The sequence below is a fragment of the Lissotriton vulgaris genome, chromosome 9 (genome assembly GCF_964263255.1).
Source record: "Lissotriton vulgaris chromosome 9, aLisVul1.2, whole genome shotgun sequence".
NCBI classification, from domain to species: domain Eukaryota; kingdom Metazoa; phylum Chordata; class Amphibia; order Caudata; family Salamandridae; genus Lissotriton; species Lissotriton vulgaris.
This window is the reverse complement of record NC_141697.1, coordinates 71,159,052-71,179,118: the sequence shown is the minus strand read 5'-3', so window position 1 is coordinate 71,179,118 and position 20,067 is coordinate 71,159,052. Positions and strand designations below refer to the sequence as shown.

Genomic DNA, 20,067 nt, shown 5'->3' with positions numbered 1-20,067 from the left:
GGCCAAAGGTGGGAGCTTCCACAGGACGTCATGAAGGACACCAAATGGTGTTATGTCGGCGCCTGCCTTGGCCACGAAAAAAAAAAAGAGCAAAAAGACTACAATTACGGACCCAGCCACTAGATGGCGGAATAAATCACAGCATAGTGACTCCAGAAAGATTCACACTGCAAAACGTATCCTCCAGTATTTGTCTTAATGTCCACTTTACAGCGTCTCAGTGCTCATGGCACTAAAATACACATGCTGATTCCCCACACACACACACATATACACACACACACACACACACACACTCGTTTTTTCAGCTACTATGTGACAATGCACCTCTTAAAGGCTTGCATTTATTCTGCACAACAGAACAGTTGAGTGCACCTTGTTCAGTTCTGCAACACGAGTGATGTACTTCATGTCTTGGACATGGGATTTTTACCAAAAGAGCCAAATTGTTTAAAACATATCCTTACAAAGCAAAGATTCAAAATACAGATTCATTTTGTCGCACAGCTGAGGAAGTAATTTTTCCCAGACCCACGTCTCTTGGTAAGTAGATCGGGTTCCTTGCTGTCCCACATGGTTCTTCCGCAAGCCATCCGCTAGGGACGGTTGTTTCAGATGCAGACCTAGAAGGGACACTCAGCCTGAAGCTTGCATCTGCCCCAGAGCCGCCCGCTTACCTTCAGCGCCAATGGACACTAGCTTGACCCCTTTGCTGGCGATGAAGTCCAGAGCCTTGTTCACGTTGGAGATTTTGTGGACTCGCATCTTGCCCCGTTCAGGCTTGGCCAGACGTTCACCTGGGCAAAGAGATGAAGAGTGAGGGCATACATCATAGGGCACTGCGTATGGGCAACAAAGCGTCATGGGAGGGGCAAAATAAATCATACAACATGTATGAACAAAATAAGTATAAATAGTCAGTCTAGAGCAATACTTGAATTACAGAGAGCCGTTCCATTGTTTCCACCTCTCACTTTTGATGCAGTCTAAATTGTGCATCCCAGATATATTTTGTAATAGACGTCAAACGTTTTTTTTTTTGTTTTTTTTTTTTTTAACGTTCCCATGTTTCATATTGTCTGATGACATGAATTGAGAAAGATATTATTCTGGGCAGCTGACATCAGAGCCTCTGGAACTGACCTACAAGGGGGTCTAATCTAAGAGCTCCTGTAATTTCCAACCCAGGGTTCTTGCTTGCAAGCTCAGAGCAGGGGGGTGTGACAACGCTGTGTCGCAGAGGGCCCAAGGCCTCTGTCCCAGGCTTTCCTTTTACAAAACAATATAAACAGACATTTTTGGCTCATTAGTCAAAGGAAAGGAACAGATACTAGATCTAGTATAAGTTTGTAACATGAAAGTCCATATTTTGAATGTAACCAAACCGAACATTAGCCTATCATCATATCCTGAGGCGGACCTAAAATACAACCTCCTTTTGCTTCACAGGTATAATTTTACAATATATCTATTTAATTTTGGGATGTAGGTTTTCTGGGGATTGGGTGTTTAGTTTTAATTAAAATAAATATTAATATTAAGTGATTAATATACTACGTATGTCAATTATTAGCTAGATTGTTTCATTTGACATGTTTAAGTTTTCCAAAGTTACTGAATAATAATGTTATTTTATGTTTGAAGTATAGAGAAAATTTATAAAAAATGTATTGCAGCTATTGGAGTATTTGGAAGTGTTGTGTTTTAATATTAAATTATAATTACCTGAAAAGTAAAACATTGACATCTTAGAATTCTTTTTGGGCGATTTATTTTTTTCCATTATTAAAATATATTTTATTCTTTTAGAGGAGTATGTTTAATGGGGATTAGTGGAAAACATTAAAAAAAATTTATATAATAGAAAAAAAGCAAAAATCTGATGCATTGATAAATTCTTCTAAATTATTTTAACTCATCATGTCCACACTGTATGCATTTCCCCGAATGTTTGCAAGTAAATAATGTACTGGATTTGTTTTTGCTTATTTTTTAATTATTTTGTATTAAATGGAGGTTTCTACATCCTGTAAACTTTTGAGTTACATCTCTCTTGCTCGCTCTATATATAAATCTTGTATTTATTTTCTATTGTGATGTGTTTAAAAGCTCTACCATCTCTCTCCTCACTGCCCCTCCCTCATTAGGAAGATTTAAAATAAATAGTAACTGGGAACAGATTTTCACATCAAACATTGCTGATCTTAAATAATGCGAATTTAACCATATTATAATTTATCTAATCTTTACTATCACAGACTTGCCGTTTTAAAACAATGGAGCAAGCAGGGGATGATGGTATAATCCCAAACTCAACGGTGGGCACTGCAATGACCAGGACAGGATGAAAGGCTGGTAGGCCCCAATGGCATGTAATGGGGCACCAGCGCAGGAGGTCTCAGTGAAAGAAAGGCGCTCAACCTTCTGAGCTTCCTCAGAGGAAGCTCAAAGTTTAGGGAATCTCAACAGCCACAGGTTCACTGATCTACGCCTGGTAGGACTGGACACCAAAACGGAGTGTTTTAGCAGAAAAATTGCACTTCTCATGTGTGACTACTGAAGTCAATGGAGCCATCAAGACTGGGCAAGGCGTGAGACGCGCATCCTGCGATTGAGGCTTCAGGATTGCATGGTTTGTAGAGTAGGCCGGGCTGTAAATTCCATTACGCTTGCGGAATTTGAGTAATTTCGCATTCCGCAGAGAACGTGGAATTGCCACAAATTCCACGATCAGCCAGCGGCTTTGCAGAATTCTCTGCTTGTTTGCACTTTCAAAATGCGTGTTTGCGAGATATTTCTCACTAAGCACGCAAACAGCATTCGCAAACAGGAAAAAAGCATTGCGAACGGGTGGAACAAGCAATTCCGCATGTTCGCTGAACTTTTGAATGCTCACTGAGATTTTTTACCGTTTCGCGGAGCTTTGCGTAGCACGACAACGCAAATTCTGCCCACCCCTAGTGCAGAGTCTGCTGCCAAGCACTGGGGGTGCATCCTTCATTGTGACTGTCACTCAGCACTGGGTGCCCTCTTCATCTGTGAGGTGTGGTGCCTCCATGAACAAATGCAGCCACTCCTGGAATCTAGCTGGCCACATGATTACAGCACAGGTTATAATCCTGATGTGCACACTCGGCTCTCCATCCTTCTAGGGTCGATAAAATAAGTAGCATAACAACAAATATCTGTTCTTCAGCCCCAAAGGGTGAAGGTGCGTTTTACAAATAGACTGTAATGTTCTTTTGCGGGACCACTGTGGTTCCTCCGAGGCATTCTACAATGCTACCTACCTCTTAAACCTCTACCTCGCACTGCCCGGCTTTGGTGTTCTTATCAGGGGTGTATGTTTGGTAAAAGTTTTTATTTGTAAAGGTTAAACTTATATTTAAGATTTCAGGCTAATTTCATTGCTTCCGGCCTAGAGTTATTTGAAACCCACACAAGCTGGGTTTCAGAGCGTTTACCCGTTGCAGTGGCTTTTTCCCCACATTCCTAGCATTTGGAAATGACTTTTAAGCGTTACTGTTGTATTTTAACGTTTCTATTTTTAAATCTTTGTTTAATTAAACTGTCTGACCCTACATGTTGATTTTAATTGTGTTCATCTGGGCTGCTTCCTTCATTGTGCCCCCGGCACGTCCTGGGAGCAGGACTTCTGCCCTGGGCCTGCTAGGAAACTCTGGGAGTGGAAAAGTTTGAGCTACTGCCGCCTCCTTGAACTGGGTTGCTCCACCCTCACCGAGGGGGGGGGGGGGGGGGGGGGGGGGACACCAGGAGTCCTGCTTGCTAATCCTACACAGTGGGTCTAATAAGCTCTAGAAACCAAACTCAATTAATTTACATAATATTTATTTAGTTACCCTTAAACCCTGGCGTAGATTCGGCTCTCCTGGACCTACTTTGGACAGACGTTGGTAAAACAACCCTCCAGTTACTGAAAGCAGCCCTAGAAGCTCACACTCAAACTACCAGCATGCAATGGTTTTGTAAAATGAAAGTGCCGGGATAGGATAACAGAGTCCTTGAGCTATTGAAGACCGTGGCCATCTTGTTCCAGCTAGCAGGATATGACAGAAGCATGGTAAGAAGCAGTGATTGGTCGTCGGAGAGGGGAAGTGACGTAAGCAGCAGGGCTCACCTGAAATGACCTCGAGCAGCAGCATGAGTTTGAGGCCATCCCGGAAGTCTTCCTCGATGTTGTCAATCTGGGTGCCAGCCTTCCTCAGGTGGGAGTTACACCAGGCCGTGAAGGTCTGCAGGGGGAGAGGGGCACACGTTAGACACCGAACAATGGAGGGTCCCCCAAAAGCATCCCCCATTAGAGGTCCCCATAACACCACCACACTGGCATACAGAGGGAGGTGCGAGCTACTGGCACGCAGGCCCCAAGCTTACACCAATCAGCACGCAAGTCTGGCAGCTCAGAGGGCTAATGCACCCACAGTAGGGATCTGCGTTTGACATGGTCACAGGTTTGAATCCCGACAGGCCTACTAAGCCCCTTCATCATGCTTAGGCCGATAACACCCTTACCACTGGGTAGGGTCGAAATAAACAGCCGTTATTGCAGCGCCAAGAGATACTGCTCTGGGTGACCGGCGCGCTACAAGTATGTTACATCAATGTATCATGATCCTTCACGGTGATCTGGTGATCTAGTGACCCGAGGTGGCCTTTTGCCATCTGACCACAAGCAAAGAAGGCAAACCTGCTTAGCATGACATGGAGGGAAGCGGGCCAATAAGCTTCCTTCTTCGCCTTTGCTGTATGTTTCTGTACATACACCCACACCCATGCTTCACACCACACACAACAGAATACACCAGTGACATGGCATCTCAGCACCACCAGGCCCTGGCTCCCTCCTGTTAATGCACTGACACACCTGTACGCCTGACTGCGCGCTACCCAGTAAGCACCGCAGCACGCCTGGAAGACCCAAAAAAAATGAAACACTGATCAATTATTAAAAAAATACAAACTGTAAAAGAACCACAGATACCCCACTGATGCTTCACTAACGCATAAGCAGACCAACACAGGACCTTCTACTGGACTCCTGCACAGAGGCGAGGTGCTACTGACGTCAGAATGCGTGCTATATAAATACGCATAACAAAGGACTATTCAACGGCCTATAATCGAGGCCACAGGAATTATGCAATTGAGAGTGCGTCGTTTTATGCATAATTATGAATTTACCGCATTTGCCACAAAATCCATCTACTGCATAATCTGAAGAATAAAAAAAAATGTTTCTAGCTGAAACGGATCAAAAGTTACAAAAAATGCAGCAAAGAGTTTCCACACAGACGTGTCAACCCGTAGTTGCTTATTTCTGCATTTGGTTGTTAAACCGGTACTACTGAGGTGAAGTCTTTGCCCAGACATTGTTATCATCCGTACAAATTACAAAATTACGAAGGAAAACGATCTCAATATGTGCCTCATTATGCTGCACAATTTGCCTTTTCTTGCTTCATAGTTTAGTTAATCCGGCCACTTAATATGTTATGTTATATATTTTCTTGTAGCGCGCACTGCTAGTCAAGACTGTCCTGGCGCGAAAAGGGATTCAGTGTCAGAAAGTAACAAAGGGATAACATAACAGGAGAGAAGATGTGCATTTACATAAATTGCTTGAATAAGTGAGTCTTAAGGTGTTTTTTAAAATAAGTGAGGTTAGTCGTGTGTCTCAAATGGTCAGGGAGGCTATTCCATAGCTGTCATGGATTTTCCTCCCAGACGAGCTCTCTTAAATCTCGGAGTGACCAAATGTCTGAGAGAGGCCGATCTCAATTGTCGCGGGGGATGATAGAAGGCAAACCTGGCACTGAGGTATGGTGGGCAAGGACCATGTAAGGCCTTAAAGGCCAGTGTTAGGACCTTGGTTCTTTTTTATGCACAATTCCAATGGCCCGGGCTATATTATAGTTAATGCTGTGGGTCCGAGTTAAATGTAAGTAAGGCTTCCTGTTTTTACTGATTTTTTACTGATTTTTACAGATAAATACAGACAGATAAACATTTATTTCCTGTCTGTATTCATTTTTAAATGCGGATAAAAACGAAAATATGGGTTGTTTTTGAGTGATTCTAAATGCTGTCAATCATGACTGCCAGGCCAATAGCTGTGCGGATTGACAAGCAAGGGGATTAAAAAAAAAATGGGATTTTTAGTAAAGAGCCCTAAACAGCAGTATATTTGCACAACTTTGATACTAAACTGTACATATTTTCTTACAAATGCATATTTTAACACCCGACTGTCTATATCATTGAAACCGGTCAGGTGTTGAGGCACAAGTGCACCATAACTGGTTAAATAAATGTAGAATATATACACATTTCAGCTTAATTTTTTCACAAAACCTAAAATAAATATGGATAAATACAGGTAAAATTAGCGAAAAATAAATATGGATAAATACAGACCGAAATGACAAATATAATACCATAAATCCGGGGGCCCTAAATGTAATACACAAATCTTTGTAGTAAGTTGCCAGCTTTTCTTCCAAACTCAGTAAAAAAAAGTTCTTTCAGCAAAGCAATACCTTGACGTCAGTACCGTAATGGTACAAGTCATCCAATCGAAAAACGGTGAGACTAGACTGCTTCAGGGGTGGGGCAAACGAGATTAGGCAGAAAAACCATTAAAATCGGAAGCAGGGAACTAAAACATATGAGAAAACCATTAAATCATGAAGGGGCGGGGCCAAAATCCACTGTAAATGTATACTGGACAGAACAGGTCTGAAGCCAGTAAACAGCTAAAGCGGTTTGTAATCGAGCCCTCCAAAAACAATGTCAGCAATTGGATGCGCATTCATTAGAACCCATGTGTAACTGTTCAAACTGCATTAACTTCAGGGTAAAGGAATTTAAACTCAAACCACAAACGTCTCTAAAAAACACACAGTACTTGGAAAGTATTTGTATTGTACTTATGCGTTTGTTTTGAGAACAAATATATGTCTATTTGTCTTGTAATACTTTTGTTAAACATAAACAGATTTGGTTTGCAGCGCTTGGGATACTTGTGGGGTTAAAACAACCATTGTCAAAGCAAATGGGTCTGGCTTTAATGCACTAACACATACGAACACAGACAGGCATGAATGTGGTTTGACTGCGTCCCATGTGATGGTTGGGTGTAATTTTCAGATGTAAAATAATCCCTCATGCATTCTACAGTAAACACTCCCTAGAAGGCGGAATGATACTCTAAACAGTAAAATGAAAAGAGGTGAAGTTCAATTTTGAATTTCGTAGTTTTTCTGGTGTGCTCCCGTCAGCCCCTGCCCTAGACTCTGTCCACAGCCAGAGAATTAAACTGCAATGACACCCCCACCCCTTTTTTCCTTCGTGCAGAATAAATTTTTTCCATTTGAAGAAATACCCTTTAGGAAAATGTGGTTCTTTTTTGCCGCACAAAATCCCGGCTAGAATATAGTTCATGTTGTGCGTCTAGGTTAAATGTAGTACATGAAAGTGCTTTGCGTTTGTGAACACCTACAAAGGCACACTCCACTGGAAACTACAACAGGTGACAGCAGCGAGTGATGAATCTGGAGTGCATGATAACACAAGATGCCCCTTCACCATGTTCATCAAAAATCACCAAGAAATGAGTCACTCAGAGGGAGGGGGGGGGGGGAGGGGGGGGAGGGGGGGGGGGGGGGGGGGTCACTGCTGCGTAGTTTGGGAGCCGACAGAAGAAACTAAAACTGGAAGGTACACTGGGAAGACAAGGCAGGGAAAGCAGAACACAAGGAGAACAACACAGAGATGAGAGCCAAAGAGAGAAAACACAAATACAAACCACAACAAAACTGAATCGACACTACAGAAAATGGTAATCCCTGAGTAAGATAAGAAGTACAAGAACGAAGGGGTAAAGAAAACGAAGACGAATACAAGCTTATTGTATTGGATACATTTCAGGACTCCGAGTTACACATGTAGGGAGACCAACATACAACGAGAAACATGATACTATCATGTTTGCAACAAAAGAAAACAAACAAACAAAAAAAAGCAACTCAAGTAGAATAACATGAATCCTTTTGATAGTTATTTCCCACGCTTGATACCCTACCCTACCCTGCACTGTTTCCCCCCTTTAGAGCCTCAGGCCTCGCTTGACCTTTTGTCTAGCCTGAAATCTGGCTCTCCACTGGACCCTTGTCCCGCCAAGTGTCTTGCGACCCTGGCACCTGCCCTTAACCCGATCATCAACCCTCTCATTAATGTATCTCTGAATTCGGGCAAAGTCCCCTCCTCCTGGAAACAGGCCCTAGTTCTTCCCCTCATTAAAAAACCGAATGCAGACGCCAAAGTGCATTCGAACTACAGGCCAATCTCGCTGCTTCCTGCCCTGGCCAAAGTTACTGAAAAGTATGTTCACACCACCCTTACCAACTTTTTAGAGGGTAACTCCCTATTACACCAGTCACAGTCTGGATTTAGATCTAACCTGAGCCCCGAAACCGCTCTACTTGAGGTAACCGAGGCTGTGAAGGAGACCCTCGACAGGGGTGGAAAGGCCCTGCTTATCATGCTCGATTTGTCGGCGGCCTTCGACACCGTTCCCCACGACCTCCTCCTAACTAGACTCTGGGAGATTGGGCTGCGGGGAACGGTGTTCGCATGGTTTCAGTCTTTCTTGTCCGACCGGAGACAAACGATCTGGGCTCCCCCTTTCTCCGCCCTGATGCCGCAGCTTGAGGTAGGGGTCCCGCAGGGCTCCATACTTAGTCCCTCCCTCTTTAATATCTTCCTTACACCTCTGGCGGCACGGGTGGAGGAGCGAGGGGCCCAGATCATATCCTATGCGGATGATACACAACTCCTGTTCACTTGTGACAGGGGCTGTGACTTCGATGGAGCAGCCATTCGGAAGTGTTTGGAGTTTGTGTTTGAATGGTTCGGGAAAAATGGCCTCAAATGCAACTCCGACAAATCCGAGATATTGTTCTTTGGTTGTCCTGCAGATCCAAGATGGAAGCAATGGTGGCCTTCGGCCATGTTTCCCCCTGCCAGCGATTCGGTCACAGCTAAGAATTTGGGTATGATGGTTGATAACACTCTTTCCTTCAAAGCCCAGGTTGCTGGCTTGACTGGGAAGTGCTTTGCCATCTTAAGGATGTTGCGTAAGTTTTTGCCTTATCTATCTTTTGAGCATAAGAAGATCACGGTGCAAGCACGAATAGGCTCGCGCCTAGACTACACCAACATCCTTTACTTAGGTCTTCCTGAATATCTGCTGACTCGACTGCAGATAGTTCAAACTTCTGCAGCCAGGGCAATCTTCGGTCTAACTAGAAGAGCCAGGGCCAGCAATCTCCTTGTCTCTCTGCATTGGCTGCCGATTCGTAAGCCCATCTCATTCAAGACCTTAATTACAGCTTTTAGGGCGCTTCACAATTTCGGCGCTGAATATCTGCAGAGAAGGGTCAATTTCTATCTCCCATCTAGACCTCTGAGATCTGCGGCCCAGGCCAAGGCTATCGTCCCAACAGTGAAGCGTGCTCGCTGTGGAGGTCGTTCCTTTAGTTACCTTGCACCCCGTCTCTGGAACACACTGCCCCTGACGTTGCGGACGTGTACCAATCTCTCTGTTTTTAGGAAGGGACTTAAAACTTATCTTTTTGCCCTGTAATGCTGTTATGGTTAATTTTGGTGCCGTTATGGCTTTATGTTAGTTGCTGGTATTTGGTGTGATGATCTTTAGCGCCGGGACGCTCTTTGGAGCAGCTGAGCGCTCTACAAAACAAATAGTAACATAACATAACAAGCGCGGACGTTCCCTTCAGATTGTAAGAACATCTCCCTTCCCTAGGCCTGGGCACATCGACCAATCAGAGGGCAGCCAGCACCGTTCACCAATCACAGACACCGGCTCATCCTGGCGCCTCTATGGCCCTCGCGCAAAGGCGGACCAACCAGATCCGCCCTCATCGGCCCCGCCCCCACCCCACGTGGGCGACTCATTGGAAGCCGATGCCAGCGCCCCCTGGAGGATGGCGATGAGGAGCTCGTGCTCTATTAGAGATGGATCCGTGAATGGGATCAACAGGGTCCCAGAAGTGATCCAGGTGGAGCGAGCCTGCTGCATGCATGCTGCATACAAAACAGACCCCTGGACAAACTGCGAGCTCAAGCTTTGTGTCGTGCATACACAACGGGTTATAACACCTGGGCACAAAAGTACACAGACCAACAAAGCCACATTTATTTTCACAAAGTGCACCCGACATGAAGGTGCAAAGACACACTTGCATTAAACACACAAGTCATGCATAACCCAGAGCAGAAGGAAGCACAGGGTGGTGCGTAACGGGGTACAGACCGTGAGTGCTTTCAGGGACACAAGGCAGACGTGCTGCCAGGAGACACAAGGCAGATTCAGGAGACACGAGGCAGACGCGCTGCTGGGGACACAAGGCAGACGCGCTGCTGGGGACACAAGGCAGACGCGCTGCTGGGGACACAAGGCAGACGCGCTGCTGGGAACACAAGGCAGACGCGCTGCAGGGGACACAAGGCAGACGCGCTGCAGGGGACACAAGGCAGACGCGCTGCAGGGGACACAAGGCAGACGCGCTGCAGGGGACACAAGGTAGCTGCGCTGCAGGGGACACAAGGTAGCTGCGCTGCAGGGGACCGGACACAAGGTAGCTGCGCTGCAGGGGACACAAGGTTAGGGTCTGCAGTTCTTAATAAAAGGGTTTGAATTTGGAGTGAACTTGCCCCACTGACTGCAAGACCAGCCTTGACCTGTGGGTAAAACTTCCTGTAAAGGCTAACGTTGGACGTGCTGTGGTATATGTCACTGCTTTTTTGGCAGTCGCGTGCACTCCTCCCCGCTGCGGAAGGGCGCGTGCTCTACTGTGCGCATGGATATGTGAGCTTCCCACTAGCCGCTCCTCTAATGTTAAGCACTATCGTGCCTGCAGCTATGTGGAAGCTCGTCCCGGCATTAGGTGCTATTCTGACAAGCGCGGAGAATCAGGAGGCGCGCACTTAGGACCCGGCTCCTCCGGACCCCGCCCCTGGTCACTGGTGGTTGGGCAGCCGGATGGCTCAATCGGCGGCCGGCCGCCCCACTTCTGGGTCAGGCGATGACGCGTGTCCTGTGTGGTAGGGGGCGGAGACCTTTGGCCTATTTAGGGTCAACTCCCTGTGACCGGGGTCTCTGTTCCCGCTACCACTCCAGGATACCTGACTGCACACGCCGGCACCTAAGCCATTCGCGTGTTCCAGGCCGGCATTCTGAAACTAGAGGCAGAAGGATCGGGCGTTGTCCACGTGGTCAGGTAAGGAGTCTAGTGCCTGGGGGGGCCTCGTGGGCAGCCGTGAGTTACGGTGGGTGCTGGGACGGGTGTAGGATTGTCACTGCTTTACGGGGGATTTTACGGCTGTGTGCGGGGCTCCTTCGTGGTGCGGGCTCCTGCCGGGCAGCGTGGGCGGTGCTTGGGGAGGGACCGGGAGCGGGGAAACCTTGGCCGGGTTAGCAGCAAAGCAGAGCAGGCCTCACAAGGCTTCACAAGGAGCACGCGGCATCAGGGTAACAGCTATCCAGAGTTAGTGCGTGAGGGCAGAGTACAGGCAGCATGGCGCCCAACAAGGGAGGACAAAAAAGGAAGGATTCTGACCCGGAGATAGCACAGATTATGAAGTTACTTCTGGCAAAATTGAGCAAAGACGCTCCCGAGAGCGGAGAGGATAGCGAATCCTCGCAGGAAGATCAGCCTGAGGTAGTGGAGCGGCCTCGCAGGGAGGGTGTGCCACCGAGGGCCGCTTTTCCTTCATTAAAGAAGAAAACCAAAGCACACCCAAGGAAGAAGGGAGGGGCCAAACAGAAGAAGCGTAGGCCTGGCCCTGCCGGGGGAAAGGAGGACGAGGGATCAGCAGGTCCCGTCCCCACTCCTCCATTAGATGCAGTTGCGGTTGTGCCTTCCACACCCATTCCGGCAGTGCCACAGGGCTTAGTTCCCTCTGCAGGGGCTGGGGCTCCCGCGCCATCAGATCCTGTGGGGTCATTACTGTCTGAGATTAGGGAGGCGCTGAAGGCATTGGTCCCGGGGGGCGCGGTACCAAAAATCGTGGATCCACCGGCCCCACTCCCACCGCAGCCGGTGGCCGCAGTGGCGGTCGCGCAGGACCCAATAGAAGGCTTACTGACATCAGTGACCACATTAGTGGGGCAATTATCTGCTCCGAATAAGGTGCTAGAGAGAGTGAGCGCAGGAGCGGCAGCACCTTGGGTTCCACCCCAGGTTACAGAGCAGGGCGCATTACAGGATATACAGAGACAACTGGCGCTCATAGTTGAATCGCGCAAGGCAACCCCCAGCGTGGCAATTGGAGCGCAGCCCCCCGCGGCAGCACTAGCTGCAGTACCTACAGGAGGTAAGCCAGGTGACACAGCAGCCAGGAGCAGCGAGATAGGGGGGGGGGTTCAAGGGAATGTGTTGTAGATATATTCTCCCTTATCAGGGCCAAAAGAAGGGATGAGGATTACAAGGACAGGGATGGGAAGGAGCTACCCTTCAGGGATCGGAGACCTAGGGTCGAGGAAACAATAACGAACTGGCTGTTCGGTTTTCATGTTTAAGTCACAGTATTGTTGGAGAAAAGGCCAGAGTTGGCTATCCCATTGGTGTTTTACACTAACAAGATCGTGAAGGCACACTCCACACACGGGGGCTCAGTTTGGTTGACTTACGATAGGGAGTTTTGTTGGGCGAAGGAGGAGAACCCAGCCATTTGTTGGGATCAGGTAGAGGTGAATGCCTGGTTTGAAAGCGTGAGCAGTAGGGAGCACCCCGCTAGGCAGCCTTTTCGGACTTCCCAGGGAGGGCCGGGTGAGGAGAGAGGGACCTACTGGGCATTCAATAGCAAGGGGTGCACCTGGCCCCCCGGGCAATGCAAGTTTAAGCACACATGCGCCTTTTGTGGTAACCCCTCCCACCCTGAATTAAAGTGCAACAAGAAAGCCAAAGACCGTGGGGGTGCGGCTCCCAAGGATACCAAGCCCCCCCAGGCATAATCTGCCTACCCCGGTGGATATTGGAAGACTGATTTATTGGCTGGCCTTGTACCCAGACAGGGCAGCAGCCAAGGTGTTTGATGGTTTTTCTGAAGGTTTTCGCATCCCAGCTTTGCATGTCTCCCCTATTAGCCAGTGTAACAACCAATTATCTGTGAGAACCCATTCCTCAGTAGTGGCCACGAAGGTGGACAAAGAACAGGCCTTAGGCCGAGTAGCAGGTCCTTTCTCGGCTCCTCCATGGGAGAATTGTGTGTGTTCCCCACTGGGGGTTGTGCCCAAAAAGGAGCCTGGACAGTTCAGAATGATTCACAACCTCTCTGCACCAAAAGGTTTGTCTGTAAATGACTCCATTGATCCGGCGTTGTGCTCTGTGACGTACTCGTCCTTCGATGCCGCTGTTCAGAAAGTGAGGGACCTGGGTCGGGGGGCATTGTTAGCTAAGACTGACATTGAGTCAGCATTTCACCTGTTGCAAATGTATGCCTATGGGGTGCGCGGTCTCCTGAAAGTACTTTGAGACTTTTAGTTCCATGTTGCAGTGGGTATTTTCTCAGGTCACTAGCCGCTCCTCTTATGTTAGGCACTATCGTGCCTGCGGCTACGTGGAAGCTCGTCCCGGCATTAGGCGCTATTCTTGCAGCCCGTAGGTGGTTTCAGGTGCCACAGTCAGGCCCTGTCCGGGTTCGCCTGCCAGGCCCTTCCCAGAACACAACGCACAGGAGGCTTCAAACATTCCCACCGGGCTGCAAACAATCAAGACACGCCTCCGTCTGCACATTCTGACCCCAGCTATTCACACAACAGCAGATAAACAAAACAGGCAGAGAGACAAAGAGGTGGGGAGCAAAGCGCCAAGAGCAGCTGCCAACCCCCTGGGACTTCCGCCGCAGCTTCAGGACTCCGCATTTCAATATGCAATCTTGCAGTCCTATAAATAACAAATGTGACACATATACAATGTAATGGCACTCTTTATCTGCCTCAGAAAGATGAAAAGTTGAGATGGGAGATACAAAAAAAAATAAAAAACACCCGTAGACTTCATGGATATTTCAGCAGAGGAATCAATCCACTGTTATGATAAAAACTAGCTACACATGTCACTATTGAGGCATACTTTCTATGTTATAATGTAGCATTTACCACGTGCACCAAATCCCCTGACTTGATTCCTCTAAAGTTCCAAAAGGCAAATTAATTCTCAAAGTGTGTTACACAAAACTTGGTAAATTAATATTTAGGCATTTAAAATATGGAAAATGTTACCCTGTAAGCATTTGTTCGTGGCATGTAGTGCTGTAGATTCACATGCTGAGCATACTTCCACCATCTAGTGTTGGACTTTTTTCTTCTTCGAAAGAAGTCTTTTCAAGTCATGGGACCAAGTGACTCCACCGATCAGGGGTAATGCACCTGAGCATTGCAGTTAGATTGTTTTTCCCCGCACAGAGGGAGTGTCTGGAGATGGAGCATAGAGCGGCAGTAAGCTATGAACATGCAAAGTATAAAGTATCAACATGAGGACAGAAGGAAGAAAGAAGATCTGCAACACCCACAGGCGTACGGGAAGGAGGGAGAGTGCTCGTGAATCTACAGCACTACATGCCACAAACAGATGCTTACAGGGTAACATTTTCAGTTCGTGGCATGCGGCTTGTAGATAAATATGCTGTGCATAGACTGTAAAGCAGTCCTCCTAAAGCGGTGGCTCAGCGCTGGAGATGTTGCAAAAGACTGGAATAGTGTGCTTGGGACAGGACGGCCTCACTCTAACCTGTTGTCTGGCCAGGACATCCACACATTAGTGCTGAAGGTGTGAGGAATGGATCACGTATCTGCTTTACAGATGTCTGCTAGTGGTAGGTTACCTAAGAAAGTCATAGAAGCTCCTTTCTTCTGAGTAGACTGGGGTTAGTGAGGGTCGGGCAGAGATGTTTTAGCTTTAGAGTAACATGTCTGAATACACTTGACAAGCCTTGGATATGGCACGCCTCTATGTGGCTTAGAGTAGGACACGAATAGCGGTTGTCTCTTACAAAATGGTTTTATGCCATCAATGTAGTACATTAGCGCTCTTTTGACATCCAGAGTATGTAAAGCACGTTCCGCAACAGACTCTGGGTGTGGAAAGAAGACTGGCAGCTTAATTGTCTGATGAAGGTGGAAGCTGGAAACCACCTTAGGGAGGGAATTCGGGATTGATTCCCAGAACTACCCTCTCATGATGAACCTGGAAGAAAGGCTCTTCCAATGTAGGAGTGTGTATCTCACCGACTCATCGAAGGAAAGTAATGGCTATGAAGAAAGCTACTTTTCAAGCCAAATTGAACTGGGTGAGAGTGAAGTGGCTTGAAAGGAGGGCGCATGAGCATGGTAAGAGCGACGATAAGGGTCGACCTGTTCATGTGAGTTTCGGTTTGCTGCAGCATGGTGTTCTAGTCGGGCCTTCAGCTCCGTCGAGTGCAGCAAACCAGCAATCCCTCTAGTTTGACGGTTTACCACCACTGCGTGTCTTTAGGTTCCACTTCGGCCTGGGTAGTACGAGAGAACCTGTTTTGCTTTGCATGTGCTGCTTTCAGTTTGGGTTTGCCTGGCATAAGCAGTTCCTATTTCAATCAGATAATGTTTATTGAAAGCAGTGACGCCAATGACGAGGTACACTGCGTGCTGGGCTGGTGAACATGATAGAAAACGTGGCCATGTCATGCTGAAGTTAAACAGTAAGTGAGGTGTTCACTGTGAGTGAAATATTCAATTTTAGTTCTCTGACCGGTGTTCATTTAGAGCATGGGTACTCTCAAACATTTTCCCGGGGGCTGCAAAGTTTGGTCTTCGGTGTGTCCAAGGGCCGCACTGATGCCAGCGGGGGTGTAGAGTGGGTGTAGGGGAAGCAAAGCATGTATATCTAGTGGCGGTCTTTAAAAATCAAGGTGTTCCTCAAGTTAAGGGCCTAGTTACTTCCTTTCCTAACTGCAATTAACCTTTAAATAAGTTTTTGATATATATTTAACTTTTTTTCATATTAGTGCTGAGTCGAGTAAACGGCAGCCCAGTGCTACTGCTGCCCAGGGCTAAATGTTAGGAGGGCCGCATACGACCCCCGGGCCGTACTTTGAGTACCCCTGATTTAGTGGAAGCCTTCTTTTTGTGCAGCTTTGTTTACATTAGTTCCAGGAACTGCGAAAACATTTGCCACTGATGTTTGTGTATGTAAAAGTACCCAGCCAATTAAAACAAGCACTGGCAAAGCCAATAAGTCTCGGCAGTGAAACCTATTGGCTTTGCCAATGTTTTTTTGCTAGCCAGCCGAGGCAGAGTAACAATATTAAAAGCGGCAGCTTTGCTGCCAGCAGGAATGAAGATGCCCAGAATGATTCATCACAGACTTTCTATTCGGCTCACACAGCAGTGCACGGCAGAATTTCTAAGCTTCAAAGATGCAGCCGACATAGAGAGCTCCCTTCTTACCCTCATCCCAGCAAACCCTTCCACCTCCGAACCCCGGCAGGACTGACTAATCTGTTAATCCTCTGGGGGGTCGATATCATCAGGCACACATCAGGAGATGAATTTAAAAAAAAATCATGAGATGAATAAAAATACAATGTGAATAAATAGGAGATGCACGAGGTGAGGTACTATGAGATGAATTAAAATGAACTTTTTAAAGTGCCAAGTTGTAAATTAGTTTGGGTTCTGTGACATAAATAGACATTATTATTGTTCCATCAACAGAAGACACGTTATACAGATTTTGCCCTTTACATAGAATTTTTTTTAATGGGTTTGTATTTATTGAACATGCCACGATAGGTCTACCTGAAATGACTTAAAGCTGCACAAAGAAGTACAATTTGACACACAAGGACATCAACAATATGTGTGGTTCAGTTTAAGGGAGGCGATGAATGATGCTGGTTGTCACACGATGACAGTGACATTACTCTTGAATCTCCAGGGGCAAATTACCAGCTTTAGAACTACGACCAATGACCTGGTTAACAGACAAGGGGCTATGTACCCTGACGAAGGACAGCTCGTTACTTAGCAGGGTTGAAACATGTCGACTTGTTAATAGACTTTGCACAAGGCAGCTAGCTTTAGTTTTACACACATAACTGAACTCTGCTCTTTCTGCTCAAATGATGACCCTGTGAACATGTTCTTTGCCTTATGTGCACCAATTACTTGTCGACAGAATTAGTCTAGGATCATAGCTATCAAGATGGCTTATCTCACGTGTGGCACCTTGAGACAGTCCTGGCTCGTCAGACAACCTTACTTTTCATGCAGGATTTTTTTTAGCTCATAAATTACGTTGTTAAAGTAAATGACAAGTCCCAGAAAGTTATGAGCTATGAACTTCAAAGCCTCTACAGGCTGAAGTTGACGCGTGTGGCATGGGACACTTGGCACGGATATATGACTCGTGAAGATGGACATATGCCAGCAGGCCAAGTGTTTGCCACTGTCCACATACACAAATCATCCACCACAGCCTCAGAGTCCACTGCCAACCACGGGCACAACTAATCAAGAAGTAAGATTAAAAGCAAAAACAGCACGACCATACAAGGAGAATCCACAATGATGAACAGCGTGAGCAGTCCCAAAGTGGTTTACATTACTAACAAGCATTGGCAAAGCTGTTTGGCTGTGGCAAGTAAACAATCTTTCAAACATTTTTTTGCAAACATATTTAATATGCGAAGAAAATGGCAACAATACATAAAAAAATGTAAGGCTGGTCAATTTGAAGAAACTAGCACTTACTCTAAAGCGCACTTTGTTTTTGCGAGCTGTAGACAAGTGATCATGGAGAGTTCCATCACTAACAGTAGAAGACAGACAATGAATAAAGTGGAGAGACCCTTTGCCTGATGCAGTATGCTGTGGCAGGCGGACACAGAGCGAATGACACTTAAATCGACCAATAGTAGTAGAGATTGCTCTTCCACTTGTCTCGCTCATTTGTTATTGTACAGCAGTAAATGCTCTCCCTGCCCACAGTTGGTTTGCCCTGTAGTCCTTTTAAATTTGTTGTATGTAAATCCATTTTGTATGTACATCGTGGAACGCTGGCATGAATCCGGACCTTCTGGTACCACATTGGGCACGCTTGCATTGTATACAGATTTCATAGGGTGGGGGGGCAGGCCTGCAGAAACTACCAGCTGCCCTGATTTCAGAGAGGCCAGGTATGGGTCCAACTATTATTTACACTACTTTAAAGTCTACAAAATTACCAGTTTCGGTGTCTCCTAACCACTGATGTAATCCAATCACTGGGCAGTTGAAGCTGGATGACTGACTCAATACCAGCGGGGCCTGGTTATCAAGCAGACAAACTGGTTTAAGCGCTAGAATGCTACCAGACTATGCAGTTACTCAAAGGGCTTCGACTGTGTAGAAGACAATGAGAGTAAAACCTCTCCCTCAAGAGTTATGACTTTTTGCAAAGGAAGGGTTAGTGAAGAGGGCATTCTCGAGCATCTTAGGCAGGTTATTTTCATTAAATCAAGTAAAACGTGGCTGGGCGTAGCCTGTGACCCGCAGCCAGCTTGGGGTATGTTGGTGGCTCTCCGGTGAAAATATGAAACATTCTAGAGCCAAGCTGAAAAGCAAAGTGAGGCGGAAACTGAGGAGTACGTTAAAGGTCACTTCATGGGTCTTCCGGGTCACGTTAGAGGTCGTTTCATGGGTCTTCCGGGTCACGTTAGAGGTCGTTTCATGAGTCTTCCGGGTGATGAGAGAGATTTCACGAGCCAAATGAGAAGCAGTAATTTCTAGAGAAAACTGAGACGCATATTAGTGGTCTACTCAGTGGAATTTTCCACTCACGTTAGATGCAATCTGGTGCCCCCTTGTGGGTATTTGTGGTAGCACAGTAAGGCAGTTTCCTAAAGTAGCAAAGACTGTATGCAATTCAAAGTCTAGCAGACTATTTAACTGTTTTTTTATGGAAATTAAAAAATAGGCTTTAAGGATTCATTTAAATTGGGTAGTCTGTTTGTATTAGATGCACTCCTGTTTCTGAAGTTTCCCCTCAAACAAAATTAAACAATCGAGCAGCATACTTGAAGTGTACATTGTTAAATTGTTTGTGACAAATATTTGTAAGTATATGAAGAGAGCCAAGCGAATTAACATGAAATCTGAAACACAGGAAGTCCTTTGAGGACACAGAGCAGACAGAAAAATAGCTTGGGGCACGGATCCAGAAGTGGCTGCGGGGGAAGGGGGGGGGGGAGCTTGAGTAGCATCTGCTCTGCATTATTGGAAGACGGGGGAGTGTGCTCAGGAACCCTGCGCTGCTTCCTCCCACGGCTTCAAAGGGAACAGTTTGTTTATTAAGTTATGCAGATGCAATCTTGTAAGAATACCTTTGATAGGCTAACAGCATTGCTCCCTATCTCAGGTAATCATCCTCATTGGCTAGGAACCGTTGGGGGAGAGGCAAGTGTGTGGGTTTTTCCCCTTCAGAGTTTGCAGTTTGTGTGTGTGTGTGGGGGGGGGGGCGCAAGGGACAACATCCCCCAGATGTTTTATTGTGAAGTGGAAACTGGTGATTAAACAGTGGCTACAGACCAGGTCTCGCTGACTCGAGAAAAATAATGATTTCAGAGGAGGCTCAAGACCTCAATAACTGTATTAAATAATTACAAAACTGAAAAAGGCCTCAGGGCCCCTACAGATTGGCTCCCCGGTGTAAGCTCTTCAAAAAGATGCTTGTAAGTGCAGCATGATTGTAGACAGACCTGTTCGGACACCATGTTTGATCTTCAGCGTCTGTGGTCATACCTTTATCTCTTACGACTAGGCACCTATATAATAGTGTACAGCATCAGTTTGTTCAGGGTATTGTGATAGGTGCATTTATACTCCATATATTAACACCCATTGAACAATAATTTGAATAACTGAACACAAAGCATTGCCCTTTTGTGTTAAACAGAAGCGAGGAGGATGTAATGATAAATATACTTTTTGGATAATTATTTTTAAAG

General features: G+C 46.4%; 1 protein-coding gene across 3 annotated transcripts in view; it reads right to left on the bottom strand.

Annotated features, from left to right (window-relative positions):
* The window catches only part of ACTN1 (actinin alpha 1), a 238,339-nt gene that overhangs the window by 109,884 nt on the left and 108,388 nt on the right, over positions 1-20,067 (bottom strand). For all 3 annotated transcript variants that reach the window (XM_086937047.1, XM_086937048.1, XM_086937049.1), the window contains exons 2-3: positions 4,139-4,253; positions 678-797 (exon numbers count right to left, since the gene is read on the bottom strand). In XM_086937047.1, coding sequence (XP_086793173.1) covers positions 678-797; positions 4,139-4,253 — 235 coding nt within the window. The remainder of the gene's footprint in view (positions 1-677; positions 798-4,138; positions 4,254-20,067) is intronic.